The 19,361-nt window shown below is 37.0% G+C and overlaps 1 protein-coding gene across 2 annotated transcripts in view; it reads right to left on the bottom strand.

Annotated features, from left to right (window-relative positions):
• GTF2A2 (general transcription factor IIA subunit 2) overlaps nt 3,240-19,361 on the bottom strand; it is a 28,266-nt gene continuing 12,144 nt past the window's right edge. For both annotated transcript variants that reach the window (XM_003121470.4, XM_003121472.5), the window contains exons 2-5: nt 12,065-12,187; nt 10,734-10,838; nt 6,245-6,371; nt 3,240-3,539 (exon numbers count right to left, since the gene is read on the bottom strand). In XM_003121470.4, coding sequence (XP_003121518.1) covers nt 3,514-3,539; nt 6,245-6,371; nt 10,734-10,838; nt 12,065-12,136 — 330 coding nt within the window. In that variant the 5' untranslated portion in view covers nt 12,137-12,187 and the 3' untranslated portion in view covers nt 3,240-3,513. The remainder of the gene's footprint in view (nt 3,540-6,244; nt 6,372-10,733; nt 10,839-12,064; nt 12,188-19,361) is intronic.

The following is a 19,361-nucleotide window of genomic DNA, read 5'->3' as shown; positions in this document are numbered from 1 at the left end:
TGTGACCATGCATCTCTAGAAGTGGAAAGAACAATCTCGGATCTCTGCCCTGGGGTAAAAAAAAAAACAGTTATGAAGCCAGTTTCTCCTGGAGCAGAACTTTAGGTGATACACAGAATCAGAAAATAAGAGAGTTAGGACACTGAAGAGATAATACTGTTGACAGTCCTGTACAATGCTGTCTTGAACTACTCCTGATAAATCCTTTGCTGCATGTTGCCAAGTTCCTATACTTATAAGATGAAACACCTTTCCCCAAGCCCCATGTACATTTTACCTACCTATATACCAGGAAATTTTTAATTATTACAGCATATAAAAAATGGCTGGATGAATTTTCACCACACAAGACAGCATTCTTAGAATGGACTGACAAAATAAAGGTGCACATTCTTAGGGAGAATTTGCACTTTCCCTAACTATGTATTGTTTTATTGTGTCCAAGTTTTATGATTATTTTACAAATAATTGCTTCCCTTGGTTGAGTGAAAAAAATCACACACACACATCCTAATACATCTACATATTTTACAATTTCAGATTTTACCATTAGAAATTCAATTATGATCCACGCAAAACTGAGGGCAACATACCTTATGACACCGAAATTGATGTCTACCAAGAGATAAAATACTTCTTCCCACCTAAATTAGCTGAGGACAGCATAATAAACCAAACAATGACCAGTCTGGCATTAAATCAAAGAAGATATTCTTTGTCCACTCTTTTTGAGTGTTAAAAATAGCATATAGTAATGCATCTAGAGAATACTGACTCTGTATTATCACAGAAAGCCCAGATTTTACTTTTAGTTCTGATAATAGATGAAATAACGGATTTTTTTTTCTTCCTCCACATTAACAGGCAAGTAAGCTTATTACCACTGGAGCCTGTGGCTAGGTGGGAGAGCACAAAGTGGCATGCGCTCTTGCCATGACTCTTCTGTTATTTCCAGTAAAGCCCAAGTACCACTGTGGGAAGATTGGAACATCCATACCACTCTGCAAATGTTAGCCATGTGATGCGTATGCAAGTAATTAGAACTGAGAGGAGGAAATGTCAGAGTATGACTTCTGCACTGCTGCCCAGGCAAAAGCAGAGATGTGTATGGTGGTTGATCAAAGTCTAAGAACTGGTTTCAATTGATGGGATGTGGTAAAATCCCTAGGGTTTACATCTCTATGTGCACTCTAAACCCTAGGCATTCCTTACCAGTTACCTGGATGACTATGGGTGGGTACCAAAACTGATCCAAATTGTTCTTGTTCTCTATTGTGTTTTCTCATGACTTCTTTGTAAGAGCTCACATGGGAAACGATCACTATGGATTATCCTCAGATTTAAGCGGGTTTAAGTCCTGAAGGATGGGCAGGATTTTGATTTTGAAAAGAAAGCCATGAGAAATGGAGGAAACAGCATAATCAAAGACAAAAATCAGATCTGACTTCTTTGTTTCTTTCTCAGACTTAACTGGAGCAGACTATGTGAGCATCAGTTGGAAAGGTTAGAAAGAGAACACTGGAATAGCTGACACAGAATGGGCTGCAACATGAAAGTTAGTTGTAATGTGAGAATCAAGGACTACAGTGATTACTGAGGTAACAGTATAGGAGCACCAATCATTATTCCAGTCAGTAGGTCATGGCAGTCAACCATTTCCTATAAGAAACTCATCATCTGGGTCAACATTGCTTCTGAATCTTTTGCAGGTACCATCTAGTGACATCATTTATAGGACTTGAAATTCCCAAACAGGTACACACCTCCAGCCCTATACTTCTTTCTGTAAGACTTCAGTGACTGTTAATATGAAAAAAGTTGAAACCATAATGTACTGCTTAAGAATCAGACATTTCTACAACCACCTGACCTGTCTCCTAACCATTATGTGGAACCTCCAAAATAAAAAGGTGTTGATCTGGATGAAGTGCAATTAAGAAAAGTCCCAATTATGTGACTTTTGATAACTGCTTCTAAACCTGTAAAAAGGGAACACAGATTTTCCAGGGCTGTTCTGAGGATTATCCAGAAGAATGATGTTAACACGTACAGCACCTGGCCTCACCCATAAGAACGTAAAGTTGGCCATTATCTTACTTAGGTAAGACTTGAGCACTGATTACTTAAAAAAGATGACACCTCTCTATAACAAGATTCTACAACTAAAAAAGATGTTGTGTGTGTGCAACATAAAGAACTATTTCATGTCTTAGTAGGTTTATGAGAAGCTTTCTCGTGAAGATCACTGATAACTCTATTATCTCTCAGCAGAGTGAGAGTGAAAAGACAGCTTTACATCGAAGTGGGTTGAAGTGGGGATGACCACAGGATGGGGCTGTAAAAGCCTACTCTTACTAAATGATAAAAGCGCCAGATCCTCTTTGGTTTTGATTCATCTATAGTCAGCTACTAAATTTCAGTTACTTAACTACCTGGTACCTGACATTCTCCTCTTGCCCTGTGACATTTTAGAAATGTCAAATTCTTTATCATATATTCTTAGATTAACAAAATTATTTCCTTCAAATAAAGATATGGCATACATTTAGTAGGACTTTTTATTGAAAATCTAATAACTGGTAAAAATGTAGAACATTCTAAAATGAACCTTGACTTGATATGGCCATTTTAAGAAATAATTTACACATCATGTAAAGACTATTTTATGTTGCTGGAAATAGCTTCCACAGCCAAAACAAAACCAAAAAAACCTATCTAAAGGATGTCTAATTTTTCCTAATTTATATTTAGTTTTTCAATTATTATAATTACCCTTGGTTTTGTACTTTTTTTCTTTTTAGGGCTGAACCTATGGCTAGGGGTTGAATTGGAGGTGCAGCTGCCAGCTTAAGCCACAGCAATGCCAGATCTGAGCGGTGTCCATGACCTATGCTGTAGCTTGCGGTAACACTGGATCCTTAACCCACTGAGTGAGGCCAGAGATTGAACCCACCTCCTCCTGGATACTAGTCAGGTTGTTAACCGGCTGAGCCACAAGGGGAAATTCAGGTTTATATACTTTTAAAAAATCATTTTTCTAAGGAAACTTCCACTCTGGAATTTGGTTTTTCCCCTACTAATGCTTTCATCAACTAAACTTAAATTGATAAAGCTAACTTGACTTTACTGAAATGAATGCATTTTCTAATTTGCTTGGAAAGGAACACGGTGCTCTTTAAAAAGCTTATCTAATATCTTCGTTTTGCTAGCTTAATAGCTCTAGCAGTTATTAGTCACACTGAGTTTTAAAATGAATTTATTACAGAATGGTCTTAGAAAGGCAACAACATTTGATTTGTCATTAAAAAAAAAGTTCGGTTTCTTCATGCTGTAGAATAAACGTAAGAGGGTACAGTTATAAGCTTCTTTCTACAGGGTTTCTCTGATAGTATAGCACAGTGTAGTCATTTCGGCAATGCTAGAATAAATTAAAAAAAAAGTCTCTTCTATGCTTCTCTTCAAAAAGTGATGAACAATAACAGAGAATGGCTTTAAAAAGCCATATTCTTCTATTCATTCTGTAGTATTGGAACCAGTATCTAGGAAACAGAGGAGAGAGAGTAAATTCAAGAAGTTATTTAAATATTTTGAGACCATCTTTAAAAAGTAATACAGGAACTAATGGTGGTGAAGAGGGAGACAGGGGTGGAAAGGAAAACTGACCACAGAAATACCTTGGGTACTTAAATGTCTTTTTACTTCTGTCTCAAAAAGAAAGTTAATGCTTAGCCTTCATATTTATGTTAAGAAAGAGCAAGTTATATTTGGTTCATTTAACTGCTACATAACCCTACTTTTTTTCACGTTCTCTACTGACCCCACATTTAAAACCACTGAAGACTATAAGATAAAATGAGAATTGTATTTAAATTCCAGGTAAGAAATAGACCAAAATTCTAGCCACTATCATAATTCTGCTTCTCTATTAGGAACTGAACTTTATTTCAGAAAGGTGACCTTTAGGGAAAAAATGGGCTTATTTCAGTGTAACACTGCATTTATCTGGTTATAACAAACTATTAATTATTACTTAAACTTCTACCTCTAAGTGCCACAATCATTTATATTTTAATGACTATGCTTTCCTGCTGACATAGCGTATATGGCATACAATCTAAATTTTTCTCAAATACTCACCAATTTTTTCTTTTGAACAACAATTACTACACTGTGGGTAAGCTTCCCAAGAAGGCACTGCAGTAAGACCGATTTGTATTAAACACCCACTAAGTTCGGAAAAAAAAAAAAAAAAACCAACCCAAAACAGAAAATCTTGTATCTCTAAGCAAGAAAAATACACTCTTAAGGACCACCGGTAAGTAAAACACATATGTTTACATGGACTCCTTGATATTGTTATGTTTGTTCAGGGCCTTTAATGACTTTTTGGTTCTTAGCTATGTTGGCAATGATTGAATCTGATACTCCACTAGTCTACATCTGTGCTGTCCAATATGGTAGCCACTGGCTAAATGAAAATTAAAACATGAAATGTATTAGGGCAACTGAGAATTTTAAAGTGCTGAATAGCCAGGTATGGCTATCGGAGAGTACAGATACCGTCTGTAAGAAAGTTTTTATGAACGGCACTGATTCACATCATTAACTCAATTTGATAGAGGTCTAGAAAATTTTTTTTGAAGAAGAAAATAACTTTATTGCTTTCCCATGCAAGGGAGACACAACAGGCTCATGCCTTCAATACTGTGTATCCTGAGGTCTAGAAATTGTTAATGCTCAAATTCCATATAGTCTAGTAAAAACTTTAAAACATAGGGGCTATAAGCATGCTAGTAGCCTCAGAAGAAAGACATGAAAAAAAGTATTCCTTCATTATCTCACATTTAGAAATGTTATTTGTGATCCAGGAACTAAAAATTATAAACACAGAATTTTTTGTTGCTACAGCAAGAAAGTGTTTGATAATTATATCAAAAAGTCATCTATGCTTAAAGTTCTTAGAATGATTATCCATAGTTAACCTTCTGAAAGGTACAAATCATTGTAACATTGCTAGTTTCAGAGACTCCGACATCTGGAAAAGATGATTTCTTTACAAAGAGCTAAAGATATAATTTTAGGTAGCTAACAAAAAATCAGGTTTAAGAGGAGTTCCCATTGTGGCTCAGTGGTTAACAAATCCGACTAGGAACCATGAGGTTGTGGGTTCGGTCCCTGGCCTCGCTCAGTGGGTTAAGGATCTGGCGTTGCCGTGAGCTGTGGTGTGGGTCGCAGACGCGGCTCGGATCCCGCGTTGCTGTGGCTCTGGCGTAGGCCGGCAGTTACAGCTCCAATTAGACCCCTAGCCTGGGAACCTCCATTTGCCTAGAAAAGGCAAAAAGACAAAAAAAAAAAAAAAAAAAAAAAAAAATCAGGTTTAAGAGAACAGTGAATGACTTATGTGTGAAAAACAATATATTTGCAAATGAGTATATATGCACACATGTTAATATAAAGATATGACTAGAAAAGTTATATACTAAAATATTACAAGTGATGTTATCTCCAGATAGTTAAAAATGATGTTTTTCATCTGTGATTTATATTTTTATATTTTTTCAGTAATAAATGCATTTCTTTGTAACTCAAAATATATAAAAGCAAAAAATCTGACCTATAACCTTAGAAATACAGGGTTCCACATTTCTCTTGCTTTAAAAAACCCCTCTTTTTAGAAAGTGTTAATTTCTCTATTTCAGGAATAGCACCTTTAAAGTACAATTTATATATTTAAAATTCAATTAGCAAAAAGAAAATAATCATGGGACACAAAGCAGAGATATAAAGATTTTGAAACATTTTTAAGGACCTGAACAGTTTCCTAGGTCTGCTATGAAAATATAACAATCAGAGGACTAGATATTTACTATTTTGACAAGATTCTTATGGTTATTTAAAATCTTTCAAATAATCATTTTTAAAATATGAAATGCATAGGTATCCAGCAACATAGAATAAATTTTGGATAAACTGCTGAAATGAAATGCTTCTTTAAAGAAGCCAATTTGCCCCCTACCCAATTCAACCTGTGGAAGTAGTCTGTGTATGAAATGTTCAGACCTAAAGTAAGAAGACTGTTTGAGATCTGGAGTTCAGAATCTAGCTGAGAAAGAAGCCAGGTTTCTATTTGAAAGTGGATCATCAGCCATTTGCCCTTTTAATTTCAAGTGAAGATTTTCTAAAGACTCATGAAAACAAGATTCCAAATAGCTCTGCTTTCACAATAATTAGGGGAGACACTTACTTTTACCATCACAGGCTACAATTTTCACTTTATCCACTTTAATAAGTTCTGTCACCTCTCTGAATTCAACATCATTCAATACAAAAGTCCACACATTATCGCAGAATCTGTATGTATTTAGAGAGCCCTTTAAAACAAAATGTTTAGACAAACCATGAGAAGTCATTTTATCCCCTCACATTTTTCTCCAGGCAATTTACGAAAACCTAGTTCCCAAGTAACATAATTCTTAATATAGTATTTAACACTTACCTTGCTTAAGATTTTCCTTAATTTTCATCCTATCACTTAAAGAAAAAAAAATCCTAAATAAATTTGCTAGGGGAAGAGTTAAAAAGTATTTTTTTAGTTGGCAGACTATTTTCAGAACTGGAAGAGCCTGTAAATAACCTGAAATCTGAAGAAAAAGTGAAACGAAGTTTGAATTTGTATTTCTACTGCCCTCGTGTGGCTAAATTGTGAAAATTCATTTGAATTTTTATGTGAATACTTTTTTAAAAGCAATCTGCTTTTATTGTATATGTTAATTCTCCAAATTTGTACAAAAGCAGGGAATTCCTAGAAACAATTTTAATGCTATGACTTGGCTCAGAAAAATTAATGATATTGCAGTAAGATTAGAATATTATTGTCCTGTGCAACTGACATTCTTCTAAGTTTTTTTTTTTAAGGAGAAATATGTATCTGAACATATTTGATATGTATATGCCTAAAACCTCACTTCAGGAAAAAAGGCACTGTTACTGCACTGTTACTTATAACTGTGAAAATTGGATTCTAATTAATGTCTTACCACGTTAGAATGATTAGGGGTTCTGAATGAATTTAATAAATATGCATACCGAGTTCCCATGGTGGCTCAGCGGTTAACGAAGCCAGCTAGCATCCATAAGGATGCCGGTTGGATCCCTGGCCTCGCTCAGTGGGTGTAGGATCCTGCATTGCTGTGGCTGTGGTGTAGGCCGGTGGCTACAAATCTGATTGGACCCCTAGCCTGGGAACCTCCATATACCATGGTTGCGGCCCTAAAAAGACAATAAATAAATAAATATGCATACTATTTGTTAGATTATACCAGGCTCTGAGGATACAATGGTAAGCAATACACATATGGTTGCTGCTATTAATAAGCTTAGGTTAGCAGGGAGATCCTTAAAACAAGTGAATACATAGTGTTAACAGTGCTATGAAAGAGTAAAGTTGGGTACCATGGGAGTAAAGCAGAGATATCCAAGTGTACAGGAGACAGGGCAGAGAAAGCCCCTCTCACAAAGTAGTTGGAGTCCTGAAGAATGAAAAAGAGTCAACGGAGAGGTGGGACAACAGAAAACAAATGCTTGAAATGCAATAGTAAGTTCCAGGAAACAGAATCCAAGGGGATTAGGAAGTGGATGAAGGACTTCAAGCAGAGGAGTAACATCAAGAACAGATTAGGCAGGGAGATGACTGGAGGCCAGGAGAGCAGCTAAGAAGATGACATGTGTTAGCTGGCTGCATCAGAGAGGTGAAATCGGCTGTGCCACAGCAGTGGCAAGCGGATCCTAAGAAGTGGAGAGGTTTTAAAAGGTAGAGCTGACAAAATTTGACAACCAAATGGTGATATGGTCAGGCAGCGAGGAGAGAAGTCTTTGTTACTCCTAAATTTCTGGCTCACGTAACAATATATTCATAGAAAAAAACTGGTTTAGGAGGAAAGTCAAATTTGAGTTTGAGAAACATCGAAGTCACCATCATCTAGTAAGCAGCTGGAGTGCAGAAGAAAGCATGGGAGCAAAGCATATCAACTCTTTAGCTACAGAGCCAAGGCTGGATGAGATCATTCAAAGAGAGTTTGTGGAGCCCTAGATAATCGTAAGGAATACCAACAATTAAGTGATAGAGAGAGAAGGAAACTACAAAGGAGTCTGAGAAAGGGGGCCAGAGAAAAGAAAAGCTAGAATAGTATGGTTTCAAGGGACATAATGGGTTTCAAAAGAGACTATGCAGTAAAATAGAAAACCACCCATGACATAGTGTTAAGTAAAAGCACATAGAATTCTAACTGTAAAAAAAAAATTTTTTTTATGAGATCTATTCCTTGGCTGTAGTTTGAAAGACTGTACCACCAGATGCCAACTTCAGTGTTCATTTCTGACATCCCCGAACTCATGTGTCATCCATGATCCAATTTGGTGGGAGCTGTGTCAATCTGAACAAGGCATGTCACTGGGATTTATGATTAGCATGTGAACACTCAAATATGCTGAAATTTTTTATTCAAAAAGTTCCTTCTACATGATAATATGTGGCCAAATTGTATCTTTAATGTACCTCTAATATTTTTTTACATATATCTTTACCTGAGTAACACTTTTTTAAAGTTAAAATATTTTTAAAAGTTATGTAATACATGTTCAAGGTAGAAACATTAAAGAACAAATAGGGAAAAAGAAACTGTTAGTGTCCTCAGAAGGGCTTTTTCTTGATAATTAAATCTTTTAATGCTTGCTTATTACTGTTTGAAGTTTTGAATTATCAAGTTTTAAGTGATCATTACTCTCACCTGCCAGCATACAGTCTCTCAAAAGCATACAGTGGCTCTTTAAAACATTAGTTATATATACGAATTTTCAATCTGAACTTTCCCCCTAAGAATTAAATCAATTCAAGGTCCTTAGTAAATATATTTTATATGTTTACTAAGAAATGTCAACATATAAATGATTGAAACCTTCGTTCTCATACTCAAGGAGGTATTTTTCCTATAACATTCTACTAAATGATCTCAGTTATACAGAATTCATATGAGGACTGAAATAAAACCTCCACAATTTAGCATGCTATATAAAATTCTTTCAGTGGGCCCTTAATCTTACCTGGCCAGTATAAATTATTATAAATAAAAAATATATATTTAAATGTGATTTATGAAAATTAGACATTAACAACATATTACCTCTTTTGTCTTTGTCACATTCCCCACCAAGCTAAACCGAAGGCTATTTGCAAACATTCTGGACCTAATTTAAAGTCTGCTGTAGTACAGAGGGGGAGATAAGGAGAGCTAGACCAGTTGCGGCAGGAAAAGAAAAAGCAAGGTAGAAGTCAGATGTGGTAAAAATTATTTATAACTTTTGGAAAATAGGCAAACTTACAAAACGCTATGCAAGAAAAATACAATGTCAAGAGCTAAATGGAGCCAAACTAGAAACCTACAATAATACAACTAGAAGACCACTCAGGCCTTATAAACCCCAAGACTCTGATAAGTAGTCAAATTTTCTACATAGGTAGAAGTTTATATATCAACATGGATTATTTTAGAATTAAAGGATCAGGTTTTGAATGACAAACTAGGCAGATCCGTATATATGGTTGTACAGAAAAAAAGGTAATTAATTTGCCAGAATTATTACTTTAAAAAATGTAAGAATCTGGTGATGAAATTTATAGTTTTAAAGACATATTTTACTCTAAGTAATTGTTAGGCATGTGAAACTGATGTGACTTATTTATATGAATATAAAATACGAGCAGATTTTATCCCTTCACTAAAATAAGTCAAAGGAGGCATTGTCTGTCTTGCTCTCCCTTGTGTACCTAGTATCTAGAACAATGCCTGGTAGTTAACAGGCACTGAAATGTTCATTGAATAAATTTTTATGTTTTTCATCATTAACAAAAACCCAAACACTGAAGTTCTCTTAAACACAAATTAATATCTATGTTCTTTTCATATGTTGATTTTTTTAAATATTTGGACTTAACATCAAATTGAGAAGAAAAGTTTTGTTCAATTTGGGATAATTGTTTCTTTGTAAGGCCGCACCTGTGGAATACGGAAATTCCCAGGCTAGGGATCGAGTCAGAACTGCAGTTGCTGGCCTATGCCACAGCCACACCAGATCCAAGCCATATCTGCAACCTATACCACAGCTCACAGTGAAGGAATGAACCCATATCCTCACTGATACCAGTCAGATTCATAACCTGGAGCCAGAATGGGAACTCCTGAGATTTCTGTTCAAAGTACAAATGACACCAAGCTACCAGAACAGACCATTATCTGCCATTAGTTCAGATCTTTATATGCCATGTTATCTAAGAGTAGGTGAGAGGCAACATGAACTTTCTAGAAATAACTCTATACTTCACTGGTCAGAGTTTAAAAAACATAACTTACTTAGAGATCATTCTCACTTAGCTTCAATACTGCAGATAATGTTTGTAAAATCTCAGTAACTCTTCAGGGAAGGGAGCCAAACATAAATACAGTGATTTGTGAAACAACGGAATAAAAATCTAAAAATGACTCTATCTCACATTAAGTGGATGAACTCAGTATAAAGATCATTTAAACGTAAAGCATGATTTAGTTGTTATAAGACAAGTTCCAAAGTTTGATTAAACCATCTCTTCTTTTCACAATTAATAAATTATACAAGTGTCCTAAAAAGCACTACTGTAACAACCATTGGTGCAGTTTCTAGATTTAAGAAAATATCCTTACCCTGAAGTTGACTCTATTCCTGACCCTCTGTGCCAATGCTGAATTTATAGCTTTATCAAACTGAAGGAGAACTTGAAGGGCAAGTTGCGGGGTAATCTGTTGAGACTGAGAAAAAATAAGGGTCAAAAGCCTCTTAGGGAAGAACATTAAATATATGAATTATCATCTAAAATATAACTGAGGTTAACCAGAGCCTCGAAACCACAATCCCTTATTCTTTTTTGTCATAAGTGACAATTAAGAAGCAAAGCCTGACAATATGTTCTTGTACTATCTTGACGCAAACATAATTTTGAAAAGAAAACGTGCAGTGACATTATAAACACCAGGACAAAACTCTACCACTTCTAACAGCATTTGGAAAGAGGTATTTGATAAATTAAAGGAAAAAAGTTTCTTTTAAATAAACTTGGGACTAATAATACGTTTTTTTTTGTTTTTAAATTTTATAATTGTAGTTAATTTACAATGTTCTGTCCATTTCTGCTGTACAGCAAAGCACCCAATTGTACATATATATACATTCTTTTTCTTGTTTCATCTTCCATCATGTTCCATCACAAGAGATTGGATATAGTTCTTTGTGCTATACAGCAGGACTTTATTGATAATAATAAGTTAAAAAAATCTAATAAATCTCATTAAAGCTGAAAATATATGAAAATAAATGGAAATATCTAAAATGTTCTTAGGAGTTCCTTTTGTGACTCCGTGGAAACGAACCCAACTAGTATCCAGGAGGATGTGGGTTTGATCCCTGGCTTCACTCAGTGGGTTAAGGATCTGGTGTTCCCATGAGCTGGGGTAAAAGTCACAGACATGGCTCGGATCTGGTGTTGCTGTGGCATAGTCCAGTGGCTGCAGCTCCAATTTGACCCCTAGCCTGGGAATTCCCAAACACGCAGGTGTGGGCCTAAAGTAATTAAAAAGAAATAAAATGTTCTTAGATGAGAGGTTTATATAAAAAGGTTAATTTTCCTAAAACTAAAACAAATTCAAAATTCTAATTTTAATCTCAAGACTTATATTAACTTGTTCAAAGTTAAAGCTACATAGATTATGGTGCTTTCATAATAATAAGAAAACCAATGACCTCAATGTTCAACAAAAATCTCTGAAAAGATTCAACTATATGATTCCATCATCTTCCTATTTTATGTTCTGTAGTCAGGAAGGTATAATGCATGGGAGTTTGAGGTGATCCACCTGAATAATTGACTTGTTGGGTCAAGTATCAATAAGATATTTCTCTGCCTGGGACAAGGGATATAACAATAATTATTACAGACCTATCTAAATAAAAACGTTGATTTTTTTTTTTAGTCTCTCACCTGTATAAGCTCATCGAGGCTCTCCTGAAGACTGTTTCCCAAAGTAGTATTTCTGTACAACTGATATGCCATGGCTTAGAAGAGAGAAATTCTTTTTTTTAAATTCAGGCTTGCATTGATGTCCTAAAAATTTAATTTTAAAGAATAAAGAAATTATATATGATGTGTATAATACTGTCTACTTCATGTGTTTTCATGTTATACTATAAGAACCCTTAGTGATTGCAAATTACTATATAATAATTTAGGAATTACAAGGAATAGTTAAAATGATTTTTTTTTCTGTTACTTTGACACAGCCATTTATACTCTTTATACAAAGTATAAATACATATATACATCTTAAAAAAGGCCTACCTTAGGGCAAAGGACACACATAGATTGAAAGCGAGGAGCTGGGAAAAGATACTTCATGCAAGTGGAAATGACAAAGTAGGAGTCTCAATGAAATGAAAAATAAATCTGAACTGACATTGTGGAAATGAAACATAAAAGAATACTATGAACAATTACAAGCCCACAAATTTGACAAGTTAGAAGAAATGGACAACTTTCTAGATATGGAGGTTCCCAGGCTAGGGGTCCAATCGGAGCTGCAGCCGCCAGCCTATGCCACAGCCATAGCAACTCGGGATCTAAGCCACATCTGCAACCTATACCACAGCTCACAGCAATGCCAGATCCTTAACCCATTGAGCGAGGCTAGGGATCGAACCCATGTCCTCATGGATGCCAGTTGGGTTTGCCAACCACTGAGCCATGACAGGAACTCTGCAGTCCACTAAAATTGAATTAGGAAGAAATAGGTGATCTGAACAGACCAATCATTACAAATAAAATTGAATATATAATTAAAAAACTCCCTACAAACAAAAAATTCGAGGACCAGTTGGCTTCACAGGTGAATTCTACCAAATATACAGAAGAACTTAAACCCATTCTTCTCAAACTTTTCCAAAAGATTGAAGAGGAGGGAATACTCCCACACACATTCTATGAAGCAACCATCACCCTAACACCAAAACCAGACAAAGATACTACCAAAAGAGAAAATTATACACCAGTATCTTTGATGAACAAAGATGCAAAAATTCAACACAATTTTAGCCAACTGACTCCAACAACACATAAAAAAGATCATACTCTGGCGTTCCTTTTGTAGTGCAATGGAAACAAATCTGACTAGGAACCATGAGGTTGTGGGTTCAATCCCTGGCCTCGCTCAGTGGATTAAGGATCCAGTGTTGCCGTGAGCTGTGGTGTAGGTTACAGACGTGGCTCAGATCCTGCATTGCTGTGGCTGTGGTGTAGGCTGGCAGCTGTAGGTCTAATTGGACCCCTAGTCTGGGAACCTCATATGCCTAGGGTGTGGCCCTAAAAAGCAAACAAAAAACAAACAAACAAAAAAACAACAAAAAAGATCATACTCCATGAATGAATAGGATGCACTCCAAGTTCACAATGATGGTTTTATAAATACAAATCAATGTAACAGAGCACATGAACAAAAGCAAAGTGAAAAACCATCTCAATAAATGGAGAAAAAGCATTTGACAAATTTCAACGTCCATTCATGATAAAAACTCTTATCAAAGTGGGTATAGAGGAGGAACACGACATAGTAAAAGCCATTATTGACAAACCCACAGCCAACATAATACTCAACAAAGAAAAAGTGAAAGCCTTCCTGCTAAAATCTGGAAAAAGGCAAGGATGCCTACTCTCAGTACCTTTATTCAGCTTAGTATTAGAAGTCCCGGCCATGGCAATCAGACAAGAGAAAGAAATAAAAGGTATCTAAGTTGGAAGGGAAGAGGTAAAAATATCACTATATGCAGGTGACATGATACTATATACAAAGAAGCCTAAGGACTCCACACAAAACTACTCAATCTGATAAATGAATTCAGCAAAGTAGGATACAAAATTAACATTCAGAAATTGGTTGCATTTTTGCATACTAACAATGAAATACCAGAAAAGCAATGTAAAAAAAAACAAAACCTCTTAAAATCATCCCCCCCCCAAAAAAAACCTAGTAATAAACCTGACCAAGGAGGTAACACTGAGAATTATACAACATTAATCAAGGAAATTAAAGAGGATCCAAAGAAATGTAGATATCCATGCTTTTGGATTGGAAGAATATTATTTACATGGCCATACTATCTAAAGCAATCTACAAATTTAATGCAATCCCTATCAGATAACCCATGACATTTTTCCACAGAACTAAAATAAATAATCCTACAATTTACATGGAACCATAAGAGACCCAGAATTGCCAAAGCAATGAAAACAAAACAAAACAAAAGGCAGGAGTCATAACTCTCCCAGACTCCAGACAATAGTACAAAAAACTACAGTAATCACAATAGAGTGGTGCTGGTACAAAAAGAGACATACAGATCAATGGAACAGAATAGAGGGGCCAGAAATAAATTAAGACACCTACAGTCAATTAATCTTCAACAAAGCTAAGAGTATAAAATAGGAAAAAGTCTCTTTGGCAAGTGGTGGTGGGAAAGCTGGAGAGCTGCATGTAAATCAGTGAAATTAGAACACACCCTCACACCAGGCACAGAAATAAACTCAAAATGGCTTAAAGACTTAAGGCTAAGACATGACACCATAAAACTCCTACAAGAGAACAGAGGCAAAACATTCTCTAACATAAATTGTACCAATGTTTTCTTATATCAGTTTCCCAAGGCCAAAAAAATAAAAACAAAAACAAACAAATGGGACCTAATCAGAACCTACAAGCTTTTGCACAGCAAAGGAAATCATAAACAAAATGAAAAGACAACCTGCAGAATGGGAGAAAACAGTTGCAAACGATACAACCAACAGGGCTTAATCTCCAAAATATACACAGACATTTTCCCAAAGAAGACACATGGATGGCCAGTAGGCACATGAAAAGAAGCTCAACATCACTAATTACTAGAGAAATGCAAATCAAAACTACAGTGAGGAACCACCTCACAGCAGTGAGAATGGCCATCATTAAAAAGTCTACAAATATCAAACGCTGCAGAGGGTGTGGGAAAAAAAGGAACTCTCTTACACTGTTGGTAGGAATGTAAACTGGTACAACCACCATGAAAAACAGTATGGAGGTTCCTCAGAAAACTAAATACAGAAAGAACTACCATATGATCCAGCAATCCACTCCTGGGCACCTACCCAGACAAAACTATAATTCAGAAAGATACATGCACCCCTTTGTTCACAGCAGCACTATTCACAATATCTAAGACATAGAAGCAACCTAAAGAAACACTGACAAATAGATTAAGAAAATACGGCACATACACACAATGGAACACCACTCAGCCATAAAAAAAGAACGAAATAATATCATTTGGTGCAACATGGTCGGACCTAGAGACTATCATACTAAGTGAAGTCAGAAAGGAAAGGAAAAATACCCTATGATATCACTTATATGTGGACTCTAAAATATGGCACAAGGGCGTTCCCACTGTGGTGCAGCAGAAAACAAAACAGAATGATGAGATAATACAGTTTGTAGAGAGAACTACCCACATCACTGGATACTACTGTTTATTGTTTTCTTTTGCTGGCTGCTCCTCAGCAATCTGACTTCTATCTACCTAAGTGACCCAAGGCTTCTTATGTCTTCTCTGTGTGCTCCATTCTCAATTACCTCATCCAGGCTTATAGTGTTAAAGACATTTTATTTATCTGCTGATGACTTTAAAATTTCTATCGCCAGTCCTGACCTTTTTATGAGCCCATGTTGCCATATATAAAAATGCTTATTTGACACTGGATCGAAATACCTTGCCAAAACCCAAATTCCTGATACTACTTCTCCAAAGTTTTTCTGCCCTCAGTTTGCCTGCCTCAGTTAAGAGTAAATCTAGTCTTCCAGTAAGATGACTCCAAAACCTTGTAGTTAACTTCTCTCTCACTCTGCTGGCATAGGAAATTCCTTTGCTAGGGTTGAACTGGAGCTGTAGCTACCAGCACATGCTACAGCTATAGCAATGCCAGAGCTGAGCTATGTCTGCAACCTACACTGCAGCTCACAACAATACCAGATCCTTAAACCACTGAGAGAGGCCAGAATTCAAACCCATGTCCTCATGGATACAAGTTGGGTTCACTACCACTGAGCCACAATAAGAACTTCCAGAACTGGACAGCTCTGACCAGCTAGCTCCACTGCTAGCACTAAGTCACTATATCATCTGTCACTAAGATTTAACAGTGATAGCTAAGTAATGGGTCTCCCTCTTTCTACCCTTGTCTAATCTCACCTCTGCCCCCAGAGAAGCCACAGTGAGCCTCTTAAAACATAAAACATCACTTGCCTATTCAAAACCTCCTGGCAGCATCCTATCTCAGAGTAAATATCAAAGTCCTCTGAATGGTTTGCAGGGCCTGTATGATCTGGGCCTTCCACTACCTACTGAACTTGACTTCTCCCACTTACTTCCTCATTTACTTGGAGTCACACTAGTCCCTTACTTCGATACGGCAAGATGTTCTTGCTTCAGGACCTTTGCATTGATGTTCTTTTGGTGGTGGTGGTGGTGGGGGGCTCACACCCACACATGCAGAAATTTCTGTGCCAGAGATGGAACTGCACCACAGTTATAACCAGAGCCACAGCAGTGACGACAGATCCTAACCTGCTGAGCCATGAGGAAACTCCTGATTATTATGCTTTGAATGTTCTGCCCAGATACCTGCAAGTTTTACTCCATTTGATTCAGATCTCTGCTCAGATGTCAATTCACCAGAATGGACTTTTATAACCAACCCATGAAAAAGACTAGATCCCTTCCCCTTTATACTGCTTTATTTCCATTCATACCACTGGTTGAAGTTGACACATATATACTCATTCTGTTTCCATCCACGAAACAGATGTTCCCTAAAGACAGGACTTTTGTCCAGCTATTTATTTACTATTTAGAACAATGCCTAGCATATAGTACATATTCAATAAGTATTAGTGAATATCAAAATGCTAATATCCAACTGTATTGCACTTCGATGCATTTATTATGGGTCTTCTACTTTACTGAGGAAACTGAAGCAATGAAAACCTCCCAACTCTCCAAACTGCATCTAACCACCTATCCATACACTCTGTCTTTCACTACAGTCAAACTACCCCATGCTGTTATCGAACTACAATCCTTCCACTTGTGCATCAGGTCCTGTGCCTCTAGTACAGGCAGAATATTGTTCTAACAATTCAATTATTCCTTCTCTCCTTCTCAAATTTTCTATCCCTATGGATCATTCCCATCAGCAAACAGGTGGCTATTTATCCCATCTTTAAAAAATAAATAAATAAATAAAGTCAACTAGCTTCCCCCACCAGCTATATTCTATTTCTCTAATCCTCTCGGTAGCAAACTCTTAAGAGTTGTCTATACTCACTGTCTCTCATTCCTTTTCCCTTAAACTCACTCCTTATAGACACTTGCTTCAGGCATTCAAATGAAACAGATAGTGAAGGTCACCAATGGCAATGCTGAAACTAATACTCAATTCTCAGTTCTTTTTCTTCTCCCTTTGTTTTTTATGGCCGCACCTGTGGCATATGGAAGTTCACAGACCAGGGGTCAAATGGGAGCTACAGCTGCTGGCCTACACCACAGCCACAGCCACACCACCAGATTCAAGCCACATCTGAGACCTATACTGCAAGGCCTATCCTTAATCCATTGAGCAGGGCCAGGGATAGAACTTGCATCCTCATGGATACTAGTCAGGTTCTTAACCCACTGACTGAGGCACAACGGGAACTCCACAGTTCTCAGTTCTCATAGACTTAAGCATGTGACATAGCTGATTATTCCCCCCTCTTTGATAAAAGATCTTGGCTTAGCTTCTGGAACACAACACTTTTTATGTTGTTTTCTTAAACTCAATGTTTCATCCTTCTCAGTGATGTTGGTAGGTTGATGCTCTTCCCCTTTTTCTTTAACTCTAAATGTCTTAAGACACCTCCTTGGTCCTCTGCTGCTTTCTGTCTACACTCATTCCTTAGTAATAGAACTTAGTTTCATGGCTTTACATACCACTGCCAATAATTCCAGAATTCATACACCAGAAGAGAACTCACTCCTGCATCCATCTGCCTATTCAACATCTCTGCTTGTTGTCTTTCCCATCTCAGCTGATATAACTCCATACTTCTATGGGTATAGGCAAAAACCCTTGAAGTTATTCCCGACCCCATGCTTTCCATTCCCAGTCTAGCCAGCCTATCTCCACAACCAATCCCTAGCATAAACTGTAAACTCAATGTTCAATATGGATTCAGAATCCAACCATTTCCATTACTATCACTCAGGTGTGTGCTGCTATCACCCGTCATTTGGATTACTGAAACAGCTTCCTATCTGGTTTCCCTGTTTCCATGCTTGCCCTGCTACATTCTAATTCCAATTCAGCAATCAAGTGATCTTTTAAAACGTAGGTTAGAACACTCCTTTGCTCAAATCTCCCATGCCTTCCATTTCACTCAGTCCTTTACAATAATCCGGCCACCTATTACCCTGACCTATCATCTACCTATCATCTTCCCTTGTTCTCGCTCTTCTCCAGACCCACTGGCTTCCTTGTTTTTCTTAGAACATGGCAGACATGTTCCTGCCTATGTAAGCTTTTATAAAGGCTGTCCTTTCTACCCGGAATGCTAAGCCCCCAGTATACCTTTATACCTGAAGGTATAGCATGTACATAATCAGGCCTAAACAGACCACCATTTAAAATGCCAAATCCCACCACTCTGGAATTTCCCAATTCCCCTCACCTTGCTATGTTTCTGTAATGACACTACCCCCTTCTAACACATTATATAGTTTACTTATTTTATGTTTATTTTCTGCATCCTCCAGTAGAATGTAAGATCCACCAGGGCACGGATTTTTTTTTTTTTTTTGGTCTTTTTGCCATTTCTTGGGCTGCTCCCGCAGCATATGGAGGTTCCTAGGCTAGGGGTCTATTCGGAGCCGTAGCCACCAACCTACGCCAGGGCCACAGCAACGTGGGATCCGAGCCACGTCTGCGACCTACACCACAGCTCACGGCAACGCCAGATCCCTAACCCACTGAGCAAGGGCAGGGACCGAACCTGCAACCTCATGGTTCCTAGTCGGATTCGTTAACCACTGCGCCACGACAGGAACTCCGAGGGCAGGGATTTTGTCTATTTTTGTTCACTGAAGTAAACCAGGCATCTAGAACAAACACTACCTGACACATAATAGGAGCCAATTAAATACTTGTTCAATGAAAGAATGAA

This window comes from Sus scrofa, chromosome 1 (assembly GCF_000003025.6).
Source record: "Sus scrofa isolate TJ Tabasco breed Duroc chromosome 1, Sscrofa11.1, whole genome shotgun sequence".
Taxonomy (NCBI): Eukaryota; Metazoa; Chordata; class Mammalia; order Artiodactyla; family Suidae; genus Sus; species Sus scrofa.
This window is presented reverse-complemented; position numbering and strand designations above follow the sequence as displayed.